At 42.4% G+C, this 19445-nt stretch overlaps 2 protein-coding genes across 2 annotated transcripts in view; both read right to left on the reverse strand.

The window, feature by feature from the left end:
* Positions 1–5667, reverse strand: part of asmt (acetylserotonin O-methyltransferase) — a gene marked incomplete at both ends in the record, with an annotated part of 71854 nt that extends 66187 nt beyond the window's left edge. The window contains 4 exons of the mRNA XM_084311341.1: positions 3185–3253; positions 4208–4337; positions 5294–5471; positions 5566–5667. Of these exons, the coding sequence (XP_084167467.1) occupies positions 3185–3253; positions 4208–4337; positions 5294–5471; positions 5566–5667 (479 nt within the window). The remainder of the gene's footprint in view (positions 1–3184; positions 3254–4207; positions 4338–5293; positions 5472–5565) is intronic.
* Positions 5668–7613: 1946 nt separating this feature from the next.
* The window catches only part of akap17a (A kinase (PRKA) anchor protein 17A), a 29709-nt gene continuing 17877 nt past the window's right edge, over positions 7614–19445 (reverse strand). The window contains exons 6-7 of the mRNA XM_084311572.1: positions 15851–16091; positions 7614–10977 (exon numbers count right to left, since the gene is read on the reverse strand). Coding sequence (XP_084167698.1) covers positions 10069–10977; positions 15851–16091 — 1150 coding nt within the window. The 3' untranslated portion in view covers positions 7614–10068. The remainder of the gene's footprint in view (positions 10978–15850; positions 16092–19445) is intronic.

A 19445-nucleotide genomic window follows, 5' to 3' on the forward strand; every position in this document is an offset into this window, starting at 1 on the left:
TTCTCTACTTCTCATCTCAAGTTCAGCTTCATCCTTCGGCATACACACTACAGCCTCATTATCCAAACTGAACACACTACAGCCTCATTATCCAAACTGAACACACTACAGCCTCATTATCCAAACTGAACACACTACAGCCTCATTATCCAAACTGAACACACTACAGCCTCATTATCCAAACTGAACACACTACAGCCTCATTATCCAAACTGAACACACTACAGCCTCATTATCCAAACTGAACACACTACAGCCTCATTATCCAAACTGAACACACTACAGCCTCATTATCCAAACTGAACACACTACAGCCTCATTATCCAAACTGAACACACTACAGCCTCATTATCCAAACTGAACACACTACAGCCTCATTATCCAAACTGAACACACTACAGCCTCATTATCCAAACTCAACACTGAACACACTACAGCCTCATTATCCAAACTGAACACTGAACACACTACAGCCTCATTATCCAAACTGAACACACTACAGCCTCATTATCCAAACTGAACACACTACAACCTCATTATCCAAACTGAACACACTACAACCTCATTATCCAAACTGAACACACTACAACCTCATTATCCAAACTGAACACTGAACACACTACAGCCTCATTGTCCAAACTGAACACACTACAGCCTCATTATCCAAACTGAACACACTACAACCTCATTATCCAAACTGAACACACTACAGCCTCATTATCCAAACTGAACACACTACAGCCTCATTATCCAAACTGAACACGCTACAGCCTCATTATCCAAACTGAACACACTACAGCCTCATTATCCAAACTGAACACACTACAGCCCCATTATCCAAACTGAACACACTACAACCTCATTATCCAAACTGAACACACTACAGCCTCATTATCCAAACTGAACACACTACAGCCTCATTATCCAAACTGAACACACTACAGCCTCATTATCCAAACTGAACACGCTACAGCCTCATTATCCAAACTGAACACACTACAACCTCATTATCCAAACTGAACACACTACAGCCTCATTATCCAAACTGAACACACTACAGCCTCATTATCCAAACTGAACACACTACAGCCTCATTATACAAACTGAACACACTACAGCCTCATTATACAAACTAAACACACTACAAACCCATTATACTAAAATAACACATTACAACCTCATTATACAAACTAAACACACTACAACCTGATACCCTGACTGAGCACACACTACAACATTTTAATCCAACCTGAACACACTACAACCTCATTATATATATATAAAAATAACAAATAAAAACATTACAACCTCATTATCACTCGCAAAAAAAACTACAACCTCCTTGTCTGAATTGAACATGCTACAAATACTGAACATACTTTTGCTTCAAAACAATTGATTAAAAGATTTTTGCATTAACATTTTTTAGTCTTTCATTAGTATTTCAGTTGTCTGAACATTTCACAGATTCTAACCAGTTCAAATGAACAAGGTTGTGCCGTGCAAAGCCTGACAGACAGAGCGGCACATCACAAACTATTAGCAAGCAAAGTGTGAAACTTTGAGTTAGTGACCCTTGAAAACCGCTGACCAGTGGATCAGTGAAGTGATGAAACTCGGGGGGCGTTCGCTGTAAACATTCTGGACCTCAAGGACATTGGGAAGTGTATTCTGTTCAGTTCAGTTCAGTTCAGAGTTTTTATTTGCCACATGGAATAATACAATCATAGTTTCTTCATTAAAAAATCATAAATAGCCATTCCATGGACAAAAGGAGCAGGAAGAAGAATAAATCTTATAGTTACCTGCCCCTTATTCCTAAACTAACATGTATTTTCTTAATGGTCGGCGTATAACCTTATTTACACAAATAATCATTTATACCATTATAAAAGAAACACAATCCACAGTTAAACAAGAAAAATTTAAATAATAATAATAATAATGATAAAGAATAAAGAATAAAAGAAAGAGAAGAGAAAAAAAAAAAATCTCACTATTCAGATCACATTTTGATTTTCATAGTGTTTTTTTTATAAAAAAATTTGAATTGATAAACACTGTTACATCCCTTAAGCTCGCTATGGAGAGAATTCCATAACTTTACACCAATAACTGAAGGACACATCTGTTTAAGTGTGGTACGTGCAAACTGATGTTTAAAATTGTATTTTCTCCTACTAAACTCACTTTCTAAATGAAAAAGATTTTGTAGTTTTTCTGGCAGTGTATTATTTCTTGCCCTAAACATAACATTCTCTCCCCATCATCCTCTCGCTGTCTCTTTCTCTCTCTCTCTCTCTCGTTGTCTAAAAGTTCCAGTCCTCTGTTCCTCACAGCCTGCCACCCTCTGCACCACCACCATGTGTGGTATGGGCACGGCATGGTGTCACAGCGGCTAGCACTGTTGCCACAGCAAGGAGGCTCTGGGTTCAAACCTGACTGAGGGGGCTCCTCCTCCTGGTACTGAGTGCTGCTCGGTACATACTGCTTCCACTGTCCTTGACCTTGACCAAGGCACTGGCATTAGAACTGGAGCTGGTCCCCAGGTGCTAAACTGTGGCTGCCCACTGCTCATAAAGAGTTAGGATTAGGGGATGTCCGATATTGGCATTAAAATGTGATATCGGAAATTATCGGTATCGTTTTCTTTTTTTTTTTTTTACATTTATTTCACCTTTATTTACCCAGGCAAGCAAGTAAGAACAAATTCTGATTTTATTTATTGTCAAAAGTATGCATAATGTTGTGTTAATTCCATGACAAGATATATGTAATGTTAATTACCTGAAATTATTCCGTTTTTTAGGGGGGGGGGACCCTGCATATATCGGTATCGGTTGATATCGGTATCGGAAATTAAGAGTTGGACAATATCGGTATATCGGTATTGGTAAAAAAAGCCAATATCGAGCATCCCTAGTTAGGATGGGTTAAATACAGTTAAAGACAGAGGATACATTCCTGTTATATATCAAATGTAGCTATATATTCCTGTAAATCCGTTCCTTAGGAGTGAGAGAAGGATTAGAAGACAAAAAGACAGACAGAGGGAGGAGAGACAGATGGAATGTAAATTATACACCCACACAGTGGAGTGAAGACTTAAGGTTTGTCTGTGGGGGATTGTGTGTGTGTGCGTGTGCGTGTGTATGTGCGTGTGCGTACATCAAAGCCATCTTACCTGTACAGAGCTTCAAACAGGTCTTTGGAGCCAACTCCAAAAGCCTTTGCATACTGGTTGCTCCCCTCTCTGGTCCACAAGGGAATACATTTAAAAAAGGTTTGAAATAAAACCTTGAACATCTACTATCTCAGCCTTCCATTGTCTGTTGCTGTTTTATGGTAATTTGTCATGTTCTAGGGTTGTTTAAGGCAGTGATGTAGGAGGAAACAAACGTTTAAACTATGACCTCTAGTCAAACAACAAACAAACAAACAAACAAACCAACAAAGGTGGACAAACAACACCAAGTGGATATTTATATATCAGAATATAATGAATTAATGAATGCATTTTCTGTACCTTAAAGATCCCCTCCAGGTGTATTTTAATAAACCCTTAAAAAATTACATTTAGTATTTTTTTCCACCCAAAAGTTGTTCATTAAACTACTGAAAATGTATTTCTAAACCCTTACCCTGATTGAGAATACAAGGATCTATGAATATGCACATTATATTTACCAGGAATTCCAATGTCGGCAGCTTATATTCTTTCAAGACATGTCAATACCTTCTCAGCGTTATATGTAAACTGAAGCTAAAGATGTCAAATTACCACATATTGGACCATGAGAGGTTTGACCTCTTAGTGACATCACACATGAAGCTCTCCTTCTCGGGGGAAGAATATGAAAAAGGCGCTCTGGAGACAGGTTCAGCACAAATAATAATCTGTATAGTCAAAGCCATGCCTCCAAGAGGAGTTAACCATAATAATAGAAATACATGTTTTTGAGTGTAGGGGATCTTTAAAAGACGCTGATACTATTGTATGTGACAGGCTAAATGCTAAAACTCGACATGGAAAGCTGCAAAAGAAAAAGAAGGAAAAAAGACGTCATGCTGTGATTTGAACAAAATGTCGCCTAGAGTAAATGGTAAATGGCAACGCAGCCGCTTGTATACTGAGACCTTTAGTCCACGCCCGTGCCTAGAGGTCAGTGTGGCTGAGGAGGAGGCGGGTGGACCAGGGTGAACTGACCTGACGGCATCGGTCAGGTAGTGCCAGCAGAGGTAGATGGTCCTGGAGCTGTACTGGATGGAGTGGTAGAGGGTCACAGGGCTGGAGCGAGACAGGTAGACACTGGACTGATCTGTGTTACTGTACACCACTGAGAGAGAGAGAGAGAGAGAGAGAGAGAGAGAGAGAGAGAGAGAGAGAGAGAGAGAGAGAGAGAGAGAGAGAGAGAGAGAGAGAGAGAGAGAGAGAGAGAGAGAGAGAGAGAGAGAGAGAGAGAGAGAGAGAGAGAGAGAGAGAGAGAGAGAGAGAGAGAGAGAGAGAGAGAGAGAGAGAGAGAGAGAGAGAGAGAGAGAGAGAGAGAGAGAGAGAGGAAGGGTGGGAGAGAGGGAGGATGGGAGAGTGATAGAAAGGGAGAAATATAGAGGATGGGAGAGAGGGGGAGAGAGAGGGAGGGAGGATGGGAGAGATAGAAAGGGAGAGAGAGAGACAGAGAGAGAGAGAGAAAGAAGGAAAATAAAAGAAAATATGTGAATGTAAATGAGAGGCAGATGTTGAGACAGCAGTCGCCTACTAGCGTGTGGCAGCTCTGATGAGGAGATTACATTTATACAGCTAACAATATATAATGTCTGGAAAGAGAGAGAGAGAGCCAGAAATATAGAGAATGTGGTCCTGTGTAGGTAGCATAACCACTTTAACGAGTCATGTGTGGCAGTAACATGGCCTACGTTAGGGCTCCAGTTTCCGCTGTGGCCACGATGCTTTGGATAAATAAATGTCCATCAAATCACATATCGCTGCTGTCGGGACAAAACCTCATAACTCCATTTTTTGAAATTTTTTTTAATTATATAAATCAACTCTGTAGATCATCCTCCATATGTGTGTGTGGGTTTTACAAAGTTTAAACAATGGGAAAGCATTAAACCGATCATCTGTCTAAACCTCCTAACTCTATTCACCCTCAAATCTGTGTTAGTTTTTTTCATCTGCTGAAAAGTTGGGTTTTTGGAGTTATGAGGTTTTGTCCCGACAGCAGCGATATGATATGTACACATAGATTTTGCGTGTGACGTGTTTCTGTGCATATATTTTTGTCTGAGTCACCTTGTCCGTCCTGGTGGCATTGTGCCGTGAGCAGCTCCAGGCCTGTGCAGGCAGCCAGCAATCTTTGGGTACCATCCAGATTGGCGCCGACGCCCTGGGCCACCTCCTCTGCGGACAGGGGATGCTCCGATGCCAAGAGCAGGTCAAACACCCCCAACTCAACCGCTGTGAACAGGGTCTGGAAGAGAACCACATTAGAACCATGATGCGTTAAGATAACCATGTTACTGCAGAAGTGTGTGTGTGTGTACTGTATATACAGTATGCGTTACCTTGGAGACGAGGAAGCCCTCCATATAATCCAGTATCTTCCTGGGGTATCCAGCCCCAGTAGTCGACCCCTCTGCTGAACTCATTCCTGGAGAGTCTGCCATAGTTTCTCGGTGGATGGGACTTTCCAAGTGTGTGTGTGTAACGTGTGTCTCCAAAGTCTTCCTAGCTCCTTATGAAACTCCTCTGGGGTCTTCACGAAGACCTGGGCAGGTCTCGAAGCTGCAACTCAGTCGTCCTGTATTGATGCGTGTGTGTGCCCAGTGCAGGCAGTCTGACTGAGCGACTAGAAGTGTAGAAGCTACCCACCCATATCAGTAGTAGCAAGTGAGAGTGGTGGTGGGCTAAGCTGATTACAGCCACATAACCCAGATTAGAGCGGAGGGCTAAGACTGCATCATACAAAGAAACTCAATACACTGCTGCCTTGTTCAATGTCTCTCTTTCACACACACACACACACACACACAATAGGACATAAATGCACTCACTGTTGCCTTGTTCATTCTCTCTCTTTCTCACACCAGACCTGCTTTCCACAATAGCGTCGGGTTTGAATGAGTTTCATAAGCTCCCAACAAATGAGGATTGCGTTGAGATGCCAAGAGGCTGAAAGCGGAGATGAGAGGGATCGGCGCTTATGAAAAATGATCCTTTCTTCCTTTCCTCCATATGGCATGGCGGCACTTAGGCCGAGATACTAATGATAATATCTGAGCTAATGAAGGCCACTGTCACACCAAACACGACCGTGATGAAATAACACATGTGCTAAATCAGGTTGACTGCTAATTACTCCTCCAAGTGTTTCATTATGCCCCCACGCACACCAACAGGATAGAACAGCCCTTTTTGGGATAATCAACCATTCACATCTATGAACACTGTATGTACTGTATGTACACTCCTTTTCTGGATACTTTTGTATCACAAACAGTACTGTATTTGCAAATCTGATATGTCATAAATGTATAGATGTAGCAGTACTGTCTATCTGTATGTCATGTATGTCATATATGTTATGATGAATTGAAAATGGGGGACCCTGGTGGAAACAAGACGAAAGTCTTTCTCTGGTCTGCATCCCCTTAACAATTGTATGTATTGAGATGTACTGTACTGTACCCATTCTGCAATCTGTTAATAAACTTTTCAATCAATCAATCAAAACATTCCAACGCTAGTACAATTCTAGACTGCGTTTTCTTGGCCTTCAAAAAGTTGCATTTTGTGGTCAAAAGTAACTACTCTGCCCAGATTGGGCAATTCCACACCTTTTCAACGTTAAATTCCTTTCCAGGTACATCCACTTTCAAGTTGCAGTCATTCAAAACATATTTTCTTCAGTTAACAAAATACTAAGTTATGAGTTCCATTAACCATACCATCATAAGATGACAGTGACCGTTAACTCAATCCCGCCAACGGTTATGTGTTTGGCCGACAACCGTTGAACGCCAACCACGTATATATACGTTATTCGATAGGTTTTTCGATATTTGTATTAATTATTCATCCGGGGACCTCAGTGTTACCATGGGGAATGAGTCTGAGATCGCCAAAGTGTAATACCTGCTGCATCCAGCTAGACGGCGGTATCGAGCACCCTTTGAAACCTTGTATCTTGGCCTGTGCAACGGTCAAATGTCTTTGTCGGGCGAATGGAGCGGTTATAACGATAGCATGTATCAGTCACGAAAGGGGCTAGGAGGAAATAGGGTTATAGGTCCAACAATTGTATCTACCCTTTAAGCAGTCTATTTTCTGTTAAATGTTAGTTCCGCTTTGTTATATGTAATAAAATGTATTCATATAAAGCCTCTACCTACCATGTCTCTTTGTTGCTTTTGTGTTGCAGGACCTCCTCGAAAAGGGGCTTATCCTGCTAACTAAATAAATAACCACAAAATAAATGGCCTTCTATAAATAAATATTCTAAGCATAACTTTAAAAACATCACCCGAGGATTTCAAGCACCCGTTGGAACCCAGAGTGACTCTAAAGGAAGAATAACGCAGAAGGCAGTTGTTTTAATGTTTTTACATTTTATTTCAACAAATTAACTTTTCTGCAAGGGCGAGATGCAATGTCAAGTTATATTACAGGCTAAATAGACCTCTCATGGGTGACATATTTTCTGGCTGCAACTAATGATTAGATTATGAATAGATCACTCGTAGCTTTATCTGTGGTTCATGCAGCTGTGGTCCCATGAACAAAGCCTTCTAATACACAGATGTCTCTCTGATAAGGCAGGGGATACAATTTTTTTTAGCAACATCTGGTCATTTAGGGTTAGCAATTTGGCCTAATTGGAATTTGAACGTTAAGAAAACAAAAACATTAAATCCTTTAGTGAAATAAAATGTCCCCATTAACCCCACATCAAGGACAAAATTATTGGCAAACGGGAAAGGAAAAGATTAATTTGATCATTTCTGCCATAGGCAGAGGGGAACTGCACAATGGGAACGCGTGAGACGTTATTAACTTAGCATTGCTCCGAGATGAAGATTTAAAAACACTGTCCTTAGGCACAGAACATGGATCAACTTCCTCGCCAATCGACCACCTTAGGAGGAACGTATGCAGTCTACGCAGTACGCACATGAATCATTCGATAGGCAAAGGAAATACATGAAATTATGTATGAAAATGTTGGTTAAAAACCCACCATCAACTCATGTCACGTTACTTTGACCACGATTTCATGAGCTGGTTTCAAAAAGATTAAAAAGGACCATACCAGTCATTCTTCCATTTTAACGTTACTGAAAATTTCGTAATTTTCTGCCGATTCACCACTGCCATTGGCTTCCAATGCAACTGACAAATTGAAGTTGAATTAAATTACATGTCAATATCTGTGATGTAATACAGAATTCCTCTCCTTCCAATCAATCAATCAATCAATCAATCAATCAATCAATCAATCCACTGTATTATGGCACAATAGAGCGTCAGGGAAAATAAATTCACCTTGTGTTGGCATGGCATTTTAGTCAGATGTGGTGACTTTCATGGGTTTAGGTAAGGGTTCATGTGGTGACACATTTTCGTAATTGTCAAAAAGACTGGTATGGTCCTATAAGAACAATAGACCCTTCTCACAGGAGCCATTTCGACTGTCAATGGGGGTAACCAGATTATGATAAAATTATGAACGATATATATATAGAATATACCATTATTACACAATTGTTCCTCCATCTATGACTAAGTGAAAATGGCTGCTGTGAAAATAGTCCATTAAGCCTCATGCTACAAAGGGAAAAGAAAAAAGAATTTTTTTAGACCAATCTAAACCCGTTTCTGACCAAAGGTAGTGTGCTACCTTGGTAATAGGGTGCATCTTGGTCAAAATCAGGACAGCAAACGTTCACATAATTCGTTTATTTATCTGAAACTTAAAAAGCACCAAAATAGCAATAGCAATCATTTAAAACAAGCTAGCTGAAAACAAGAACTCAACACAAGTTTGAGTTGAAAACAAGAACTCAAGTTCACAGCCTGTTCCCGTCTCTCAACGATGACCATGACCAGTCCAATGCAGTAGATTTTTTTTTTTTTTTTTAACTTAAAAAATGGGACCCATTGTGAAAATGGCCGTTTCGTGTTTTGCATCGTTTCTACGGAATGAAGGGTTGTCCAAATTGCATCTTCAATTGCCGTAGCATATAGTAAGACCTTGTATATGCGTGCATGCGACAATATGTTGATAAAAACACACATGTACAAAATGGCGGCTCACTCGTAAACCTTCTTTTCTACCTACAGTTAAACCTAAAATATGTTTGACAAAATCTATAATGGTAAGCTATTGCTGGATCTTGAGTCATTGCATTTGATCTGCAATGTCTCTAGTCTAAGAGTTTGATACGAATTTTGTTTGACGGTACAGGCTCGTGCGCCACTGCTAGACTGTTAGCTTGTTACAGGCACAGCCTGTTAAGAACAGAACTGATAAAGGGGTATAAACGCATACTAAAATGCATACTTTTTGTTTTGTTTTCAACAATAAAAGACATGTTTGGGGGACCTCAAAGACCTATATTAACTTGTTGATAATATAGTCTGCATGGGCAGAGCACAGAGTACGGCCAATACGGAACTATGAAGCCAGCCTTAGTTACAAACTAAAAATAAAGTAATTATGCGGTCATTGCAGTAGATACAAATAAAAGTCTGCTGAATGGAACCTTCACATGTCTTTTCAAGTTGTTCACTGAAGACTAAACACAAAGTCAACGTTGAGGAGTTCTGCTGATGCCCCATCTCCTAGAGAATGTGTAACGTTTGGTACAATATCTTTCCCATTCATGTCAACTGAGGCCCACATTATTTCATACGGTCATGCTGCTGGTATGAAGGTTCCAGGGCTAGGCGTTTGTAGGGCCTTTATTTGTTCACTGCATGCTGTCTCTCCTTTCTCCCGACAGGCTTTTGGTGCAAAGCTATAAACATGAAAATAATCCATCTATAAATTTGCCCTATTTCTGAGCCGTTTAGTGACGTCTGGAGTGACTCCCTCCCCTGCTGTAACTACGCTGCCTGCATCTCCTGTTGTCATGACTATGGCTCCGCCTGTCTCTACTCCTAGAGTTGCTCCTGCTGTCTCTATGATGACTGTGCCCGTGGTTCCTCTTCCTACTGTAACTCCTCCCACTGCTGCTGCTGCTCCTACCGCGGCTAGAACTCCTGCTGCTACGGTGACGGCTGTGGCTCCTCCTATGGCGACTGTGGCTCCTCCTCCGGCTGTGGCTCCTCCTCCTGCTGCGGCTCCGGGAGTGCCTCTTCCTCCCGCGGCTATGGGATTTACTCTTCTCTCTCCTCGTATGGCTGTGCTCCTTCCCCCGCTCCTTGCTGCGCCTGCTGTGGCCTCTGCCGCTCACTGCCCCCCCTCTCCTCTCCTCCCTGACCCTTCTCCGGTCCTCCGTCCCTGACCCCCTCCTATGCTCCCCTCCGCTTCTCCTCTCCTCCTTCACCGCAGCCGTTCTCCTCGTCTTCTCGGTGACCTGGGAGCGAACGCTAGACCTGGGCTGCTTCTCTCTGCCGTCAGCCACGTTCGTTCCGTTCACCGGAGCCAGGACCCCCAGGATCACGTCGCTGCTGCCCAGGAGGGAGGCCTGGTCGTCGGGCAGGACCTGGGCACTGGGTGGTCTCGCGGCTCCTCCTCCGCTGTTCTTCTTCAGCAGGTTTCCCAGGAGTCTGTCTCTCAGCTCCCTCTCCCGGCGCTGCAGCTCCACGGCCCTCTCCTTCTCCGCTTCCACCCGCCGCAACTCCTCCTCCTGCTTGCGCCGGCAGGCCTCCAGCTCCTGCAGCCGCGCCAGCTCCTCTTTCTGCCGGGCCTGCTCCTCCCTCTCCAGCTCCTCCCGCTCCGCCTTCTCCTTTTCTTGTTGCTGCTGCTTCAGCGCCTTCAAAAATGTTTTATAAAAAAAAGTGGAAAGGGTTAAAAAGTCTAAATGGATAGAGGTGTCGCATTGGGTACTTTTGTCTTTGTTTTTAGTCAAACATCACGTGAAAAAAAACATCTAGATAATACAACCATCCTAAATCAAAATCATCCATTAGGTACATTTAGTCTTTGGCACCGATGGCTACCTTAGTGGCACAAGTCTGATTATTAATGGGTATTACATACTGAATTAACCTCTTAACCTCTTCCACCCGACTGGTCCCAAAATGACATCACGTTATAAATCAGTCTCTCTTTAACACTTTGGATGCCACACCCGAGATTTCTCGGGTTTACCCCCCGACCGTTGAATGCCCATCACAAGATTTCTCAGTTTTTTTTTTTTTATTAATTATTTTTTTATTATTAGCGTTCTGAAATCATATTGCATCAAGCGAGCCTACCGTTGGATATCCAGGCACCGCCGGCGCTCAGATGTGAAAAAAGCGCCCCCTATCGTCTCCCAGATGGTAAATCACCCTTTTGGAGTGGACTCAATGAAAGTGAATGGGAGAACGGATTTCTGACTCCACATTTTACTTCTCACTGATGTAACCGGGGTCTACCAGAGTTCATTCTGGAACCTTGGTGCCACGGCGAATATGTGTTCTACTGTACACACGATGGATCAATACAATTATCGATTTTTTAGAATGGCGATCGGAAATTGGAATAAACCATTTGGATACCATCTGGTGTCAGGTAAGGAATCTATGTTATCAGTCTTAGGATAATCAGACTCGTTTTCACGGAGATATAAGCGTTTCCACTATATGTGATATTGCTGTTTCACTGTAAAAGCCATCAGGAAATAAGAGCAGCGATTATCAGCGCGCGGCACGAGCGTGCGTGCGCACACATATACTATCGATCATCTAGCGTTTATTTGAAAACGATTCATAAATAGGCCGACAAATGACAACGTTCTGGAATATTCCAGTATCATCATAGGGTTGTTTTTTTCCGCGAAAACGAGTGATTTTCAAAATGCTATCAAACGGAAATGAAGCGATAAAAAAACATTCTGCCTTGACAATGTTGACTGGAAAATGAGTCTTTGATAAGCGACGGGCAGATTAGACACAGCCATAATTTTAAACATAGATTAGGCGATATTAAGTTAACATTGGAGTGGGTTTAGGCATCAAGGGGGTAAAAAGGAAAACATGGCGTGGCATCCAACATGTTCAGGTTTGGAAATCTGAGGGGAGTGAGGGATTTTAGATGCCCCACGTGTGAGAGGGAAGAGGAGGTGGTGGTTGGAGATGGTGGTCTAGTGGTGGGAGGGGAGGTGATGGAGGAGGTGAAGCAGTTTATCAGTTTAGAGATGTGATGGACTGTGAGGCGGGAGTGGAAAGGACGGTGAGGGCGAGAGTGGTGGCGGCGTGGAGGAAGTGGCGGGAAATTAGTAGGCTATTGTTGAATCGAAATAGAGGTAAAGATCAGAGGAGGGATATATGAAGCATTCTCCTGTATGGTTCAGAAACGTGGGCAATGACAAAAAGGGTGATGGTGGTGTTAACACTTTCAGTGCCGGCCATTAACACTTTCAGTGCCGGCCATTTAACATTGAATGGGTGCCGCCACCCACTTCAATGATAGCGTTAAAAACGCATAATCTATGTTTTAAATTATGGCTATGTGTCTAATCTGCCCGTCGCTTATCAATGACTTGTTTGCAGTCAACAGTCGAAACGGATTGGTTTTTTTAATCTGTTCATATCCTTTTTATAGCATTTCGTTTTCTCGAAAATTTCAGGAAAATAGAAAGATTCCCTCATAAACGGCATTTATTGGAATATTCTCGAATACACTAGACACGTTGTCATGTGTCTGCCTATTTATGAATCATTTTCAAATAAACGCTAGATTATCGATAGTATGTGTACTTATGCACGCTATAGAAGCGAGCTGATAAATCGATTCTCTTATTTCCTCAACAGCACACACACACAAACATATACACATACGGGACAGCTCTGATTATCCTAAAACTGGTAACAAGACTCCTTACCTTAGATCAGATGTTCTCCAAAAAGATTATTCCAATTCCTAATCGCCATTCCAAATATCGATCGTGTTTATTGATTGATTATTGGCTGCTGTAAATATATATTCCAGGCTGCTTTCCATCTTGCAATCACTTCCCTCTTCATCAGATCCCTCGCCAGCATAGTGGAGCCAGTAGGCTCCCCCCCACAGATCCACCAGTGTAATCGAATGGCCTGCAGTTACACAGGGATAGACGATAGGGGGCGGTATTTTCCCATCGGAGCTCCTAGAGGGGCTGCTGTACCAACGGGAGACTCAGTTGATGAAATATGAATTCAGATCGCTAATAAAAAAAAAAATACAATTAGCGTCGTCGGCATTCAACGGTCGGCATGAAATAACGACATAACACGTCGCCGGCACTCAAAGTGTTAAGGAGCTGTGATCGGAAGATGTTGAGGTATGTGGCGGGAGTCAGATGGCAGGACGGGAGGATCAGTGCCGAGGTGGATGAGATCTGTGGTGTCAGGGAAATTGATGTCAAGGTGAGATATGGACGTCTCAGGTGGTTTGGACATGTGAGAAGATCGGAGGAGGGGGGGATGTTGAGAGGGGTGGAGGAGATGATTGTGGATAGGCGGAGGCTGAGAGGGAGACCGAAGCAGACATGGAGGGGATGTGTGGGAAATTATATGAGGGATCTGGAGATACATGAAGACATGGCACAAAACCGGCGGCTGGGTGGCGTAGCGGAGATTGTGCTCGTCACCAATGCAAGAGACTCCGGTATCGAATCCCAGTCTCAGCATTGCCTTAGACTTGGGGCGGCCGTCGTACTGGCTCATTTGGCAGAGCCAGCGGGTGGAAGTCGATGGGTGGGGATTGGACGTTGTGGACAGCGACTCCTACAGGTCGGTTGGGTGACGCCTGCACAGCAGAGACAGGAAGTATCGGGGGCAGCGTGAGCCTCCCACGCGTTACTCCTCGCCACTGAGAGTCTGCGATGTCTGGTGAAAAGATGAGACGGGCTGCCTCCTCGTGTACCGGAGGGGACACGTGATGCAAGGCTTCTATCCTCACTACAACCGACCAGTGGGGGGGCATAGTCTAGCAACGTTCAAGACAGGGGAGGGGAGAATTGGCAATACGAAATTGAGATGGGAGAAAAATAGAAAATAAGGAAAATAAATTGGATAAAAAAAAAAGACATGGCACAAAACCGTGCCCAGTGGCGTGGAGTAATTTTTTTTGCTTATTCTGTGTGTAAATTGTCCTCATTCTTTTGTTTTGATCCACTTTTTCTCCCATTTTTCTATATTTTCTCCCATCCCAATTAACCCTCCCGTCACGAACGTTGTTTCTTGCCTCCCACAAGCCGGCTGCAATGTGGACTAAGTCATACATAGCACAAGTCCCCTCCGGTACTTGAGGTAACAGCAGTCGCATCTTTTCACCTGCGCAGCTCGATCTCTCAGTGGCGAGGAGTAACGCGTGGGAGGCTCACGCTGCCCCCGACACTTCCTGATTCTACTGCGCAGGCGCACCAACCGACCTGTAGGAGTCGCTGTCCACAACGCCCGATCACCACCCATCAGTTTCCCACCCCCTAATACGGCCAATGTGTATTAGTATGGACGGCCAGCTAAACTGAAAGCAATGTGGAGCGCTGGGCTCGAACAGGCAAGCCCAGCGTCTCAGTCATTCGTGGCGAGCGCCTTGCCCACTACGCCACGTAGCCGCCCTAAATTGTCCTCATTCTATAGGATTGAAAATCTTAGATACGGCACCTTTAAAGCTCTCTTTCTCTTATTAAATTAAATTATTAAACGTGGAATGGAATATTTTATCAATTTTATGCGGATGACATCTAATTGTATTGTTCTTTTAAACCCAGTGAGTGTAATCGTTTTTGCATTATTAATGAATGCATCGATGCCATCAAGAGCTGGATGGCTGATAATTTCCTTCAGCTTAAAGGAAAACTCCAACATTTTGGGAAATTAGCTTATTTAACATCTTCCCTGGAGTTAGACAAGAAGATACATACCTTTTTTGTCTCTGTGCGTGCATTTAGCTTTGGGAACAGTCGCTCCGTTAGCGTAGCTTAGCTTCATCACTGGAAGTGAGGCAGGACAGTAGCCTGACGTTCCCTACAGGTTTGTTGATATTCTCATTCCTTCAAAGGATCCGAACCGGTTGAAGTTTATAGATACCATGACTTAAAATCCTCTTACCTTGACGATTAAAAGCCTCCCCAATTTAGAAAACAGTAATCCAATGGCTGGTATTGATAATATACTACTAACTACTGGACGCTCGGAGCTAACCGGAGCTAACACAGAACAGGATGGTAAAGCAAATATAATGACTTCCTTTCTGGGGTTTTCAAAATAAAAGTGCGACGTTTATAGCAGCGGAAAACATTTATTTTGTACATTATCTAATGTCAACACGAACCTAAACTAACTTTAGGTTAGTTGTAACGTTAGTTTAGGTTCGTGTTAACGTTAGATAATGTACAAAATAAACGTAGTCAGCCCTCTCACGATACAAGACGTATGCCTAGAAGGAACGAGATGCGATGGTGTCTTCTGGCAATAATGGTAAATAAATATGCATCGACCGAGACCCAGACTTGGCTCTGCAGAACGGCTGCATGGAAGGAAGGCACCCGGATATGACAAAGCAAAGACTCTCATGGGAAATGTATTTAAAACAGAGACGGTACCAATCACAGTGGGGAGATGCCACAATTACACATCATCCCTTTAAATGAACAGTTTCAGTTGTGTGTGTATGTGTGTGTGTGTGTGTGTATGTGCGTATGTTTATGCAAGCACCTTGGCCCTGGCCAGCAGCTCTGCGATGAGTCGGATGGACTCCAGGTTGCGCTGGGCCAGCAGCAGCCTCCTCTCCTCCATGGCGATCTTTATCTGGAGGCGCTTCTGCTCCTCCTCCTGGCGCCTCCTCACCTTCTTTAGGTTCCTCTTCTCCTCACGCTCCCGCAGCTTCTGCTCGCGCTTCCGCAGCCTCTCCTCCTTCCTCCTCTCCTTCTCCTCCTCCTCCTGCTCCTTCTGTTTCCTGAAGAAAAAAATAAAACAAGGACACAGTGGCATAGATGTCTACATGGTCCTCAGACCAGCAACGTGGACATAGCAAGAGAAACACCAACATCAAACAACGAGGGCTCTCGTGCTCTACTATCCAGTCTCCATCACTTGGGCCTTGTAGACTCAACCACTAAACCGCATGCTTATTACATGCATTTCTCTACACTTCAAATTATGAAAATTAGCGCATCTTACAAGTTATTTTACCAGAGATAAGATGTCGAAAATTATTATCACAATCCTCCTGACGACAGATGGGACAAGACTATATTTTAAATAGGGATGTCCCAATCAACTATTCTGCTCCCGTTCCTGATCAGTCATTTAATATTGAGTATCTGCCGATACAGAGTCCTGATGCGATATTTGTATTTCACTAGATAATATAACGGCACAGTGCTGGTATATTAAAGTTAGTAAAACTATTTCACTGTAGGTAAATTGCTTGGTAATTGAATGGTTCTGCTTAACCCCTTAAGCCCGATCGATCCGGTACCAGGGATTTATTTAACGTCACACAAATAGATCAATACAGTCTATATTAAGTGATGTTGTGTTTCGGATTTAAATGTAGCCAAGAGTAAAGACCCTAACCATATCAAAACAGGAGTCAAAGTGTATATTTTCAGCACTACGTTTGTTTATCAATGATTTCAAGTGCTATTAGAGAAATATGAGCGTATGGAAATCTCCGCTCATTGCATCAGAAATCGGATGATTTAGACGCGAGAACAGGAAGCACTCATGTAATCATTGTAGTCTAGAGAAAGAGGAGACCCAGGGCTTTCGATGGACGTCTAAATTTCATAAAACTACACTACCCAGCTAACACCAGCCGCCGACTTTTTTTCTTCTTACAAGCAATGACTGGAATGTCGTGTTTATATCTCATGGGTCGAACAAATCTCAACATTATTGGCATAAAATACAACGTATATTGTTTCTTTACCTTTCTGTGAACATCTAGGTAAAAACGCGTCTCAATCCTGTAAAAAATTTCGGAACTGTGAAGATTATCTGGAAGTAACTGTACTTACAGTAATTTCATTTGCGGTCTTTGCTGCCCTGTAACAGGCACCTGGTACTACATCCAGATTTAAAACTGGCATGGAAAAGAGATCTGTGCCTTTTAAAAGAGGCATCACTTGACCATAATGAATGATCTTTATTGTCATCGTCACAATGTTATAAGGTAATAACCATAATAAGGTAATTTATAGGCCTGATATTCTATATTGATATTTCAAATTGCATGTTTCCTGATGGCACAATTCAGTACTGTATCTACAAAAAGCCCTTTAACCTCTTAAGCCCAGAGAATTCAGATTTGTCTTTGCATCTTTGACAGTGTATAACACCATGCTAAAAATTACCAGACATGAAAAACTGCCACTGATCTCGTTCAGTACCTTCTTGAGATCACGTGTACAAAAAAACGAAGGAAATTAATAAAGGGAAGATGATTAAACAGAAGGTTTTGTAGATACAGTACTGAATTCTCCCATCCGGACCAATGCAATTTGAAATATCATTATAGAATATAGAATAGCAGGCTTATAAATTACCTTATTATAGCCAATTAGCACATTTATAGATTGTGCCAAATCTTATCTTTCAAATGCCCGAGTTCAATTTGGATTTAGTATCACCAGGCGTGCATAAGAACAGATAATGAAATCTACTGTATTTACAGTAAGTTTCTTATTCTGGCCAGAGTGACGCCATTTTGAAACTGTTCAAATCTGATGTTGCTCAATGCTAAAAATAGGGGAGACAAACTAACTGCGCTCGAATATATGCCAATAACGTTAAGTTTTGTGGTATATTATCCAGAGTAATAAGAGATATTAAAAAGATTCATACAGAATCAATTAGCTTTTTTTGACCTAGAGGCCTCCGAGTAGGGCGTTTCTGAACAATTCCAACGCTCATTGAAAGCTCTCGATGTCCTCTTCAAAATGGCGTCAAAAAAACTACAATTACCAACGGATTTTTTTTTTAAATGGCTGACCTTCACGATAAAAACAGAAAAACTAAAATCTATCTAATAACACTTTAACATATTGGTAAACTAACGTATTGATGATAATATACATTATAACAGCTGTTGTGACAGTTATGATGTTTATACTTAACACTTTGGGTGCCGGGACACGTCTTCTCACGTCTTTGCTGGCCATGCTAAAGTTGCCGGGGGACGCTGTACAGCGTCCTTATATCAATATTTCAAAAATCTGCGATCGGATTCATAATGTCCCTCCGCTGGCCTGAGATCCACCAGCAGGACCCACTGAGCTCTCTGGCGGTTCAGGAGCGCCATCTGGTGGCCGATCGGCGCAACCGCTTAACAGGAAGCGCAGTAGAGGTTTTGCTAGACGTCCGTATTGCTTCCGGCCACTCGGTACATGTCCGGTGACTCAAGCTCGTCACACTACATAGCGATCGATTGCCAATAACTCGATAAACAACATGATTTGGACGTATATACCATTATACAAGCTGGAGATGGACCGGGTAAAAATATATCCCATAATGATAAAATTTCTACTCGACGATGATCGCCCAACGGCGCGCGGAGACTGGGGTGAGTTTCAGCGTGTAACGTTACCGTCTTCGATAATAACTGATATTATCAACATTTGACCCACATTAGATGATTGGTATAACGCTGCCCACGGAATTATAAACGCCCCCTCGCCCATCCGGTCAACATCAGATGACGTGTAGTAACTTCTAGAAGTACGTCTAGTTGGAATTTTTTATATCGCGCCGATTGCCATCAAACTGTATTTCATCATCAATATAATGCATTTGGGGCTATATATCACGTTCTGGAGAAAGCTGCAGAAAGAGATGAAAACATACTTATACATTAGACCATACTTTACTATGAATATGTGAATGAAAAAGTTTAACGTTGCTACACAATGAACAATACATATAGGACTTTGAATGGGCCCTAATAATGGCAATGTAGCAATAGAATTTAAAAAGTTATAGCCCTGCAAAGAAGGGGACTTTCTCCATAGACAAATAGCGCTGGCAATCTATGGTATATCATTAATTTAACCTTAGGCAACCAAAGTGTTAAATACGTTTGACAAAAAAAACGATAATCCGAACACCCCTAGTTGGAAAATCAGTGAAGCGAACCTTTAAAATGTAATGTAAAGTATGGGTGGCCCCATGTAGGAATCAAAGCCCTGGCAGTGTTGGTGCTAGGGCTGAGCGATATGGCCTCTAAATGATATCACGATATTTTTTGGCTATGTCACGATTAGGGATGGGCATTTTTATGAAAAATCCAGATAGATTGATCGAATAC

Source organism: Notolepis coatsorum (genome assembly GCF_963971535.1).
Source record: "Notolepis coatsorum genome assembly, chromosome: 3".
NCBI classification, from domain to species: Eukaryota; Metazoa; Chordata; class Actinopteri; order Aulopiformes; family Paralepididae; genus Notolepis; species Notolepis coatsorum.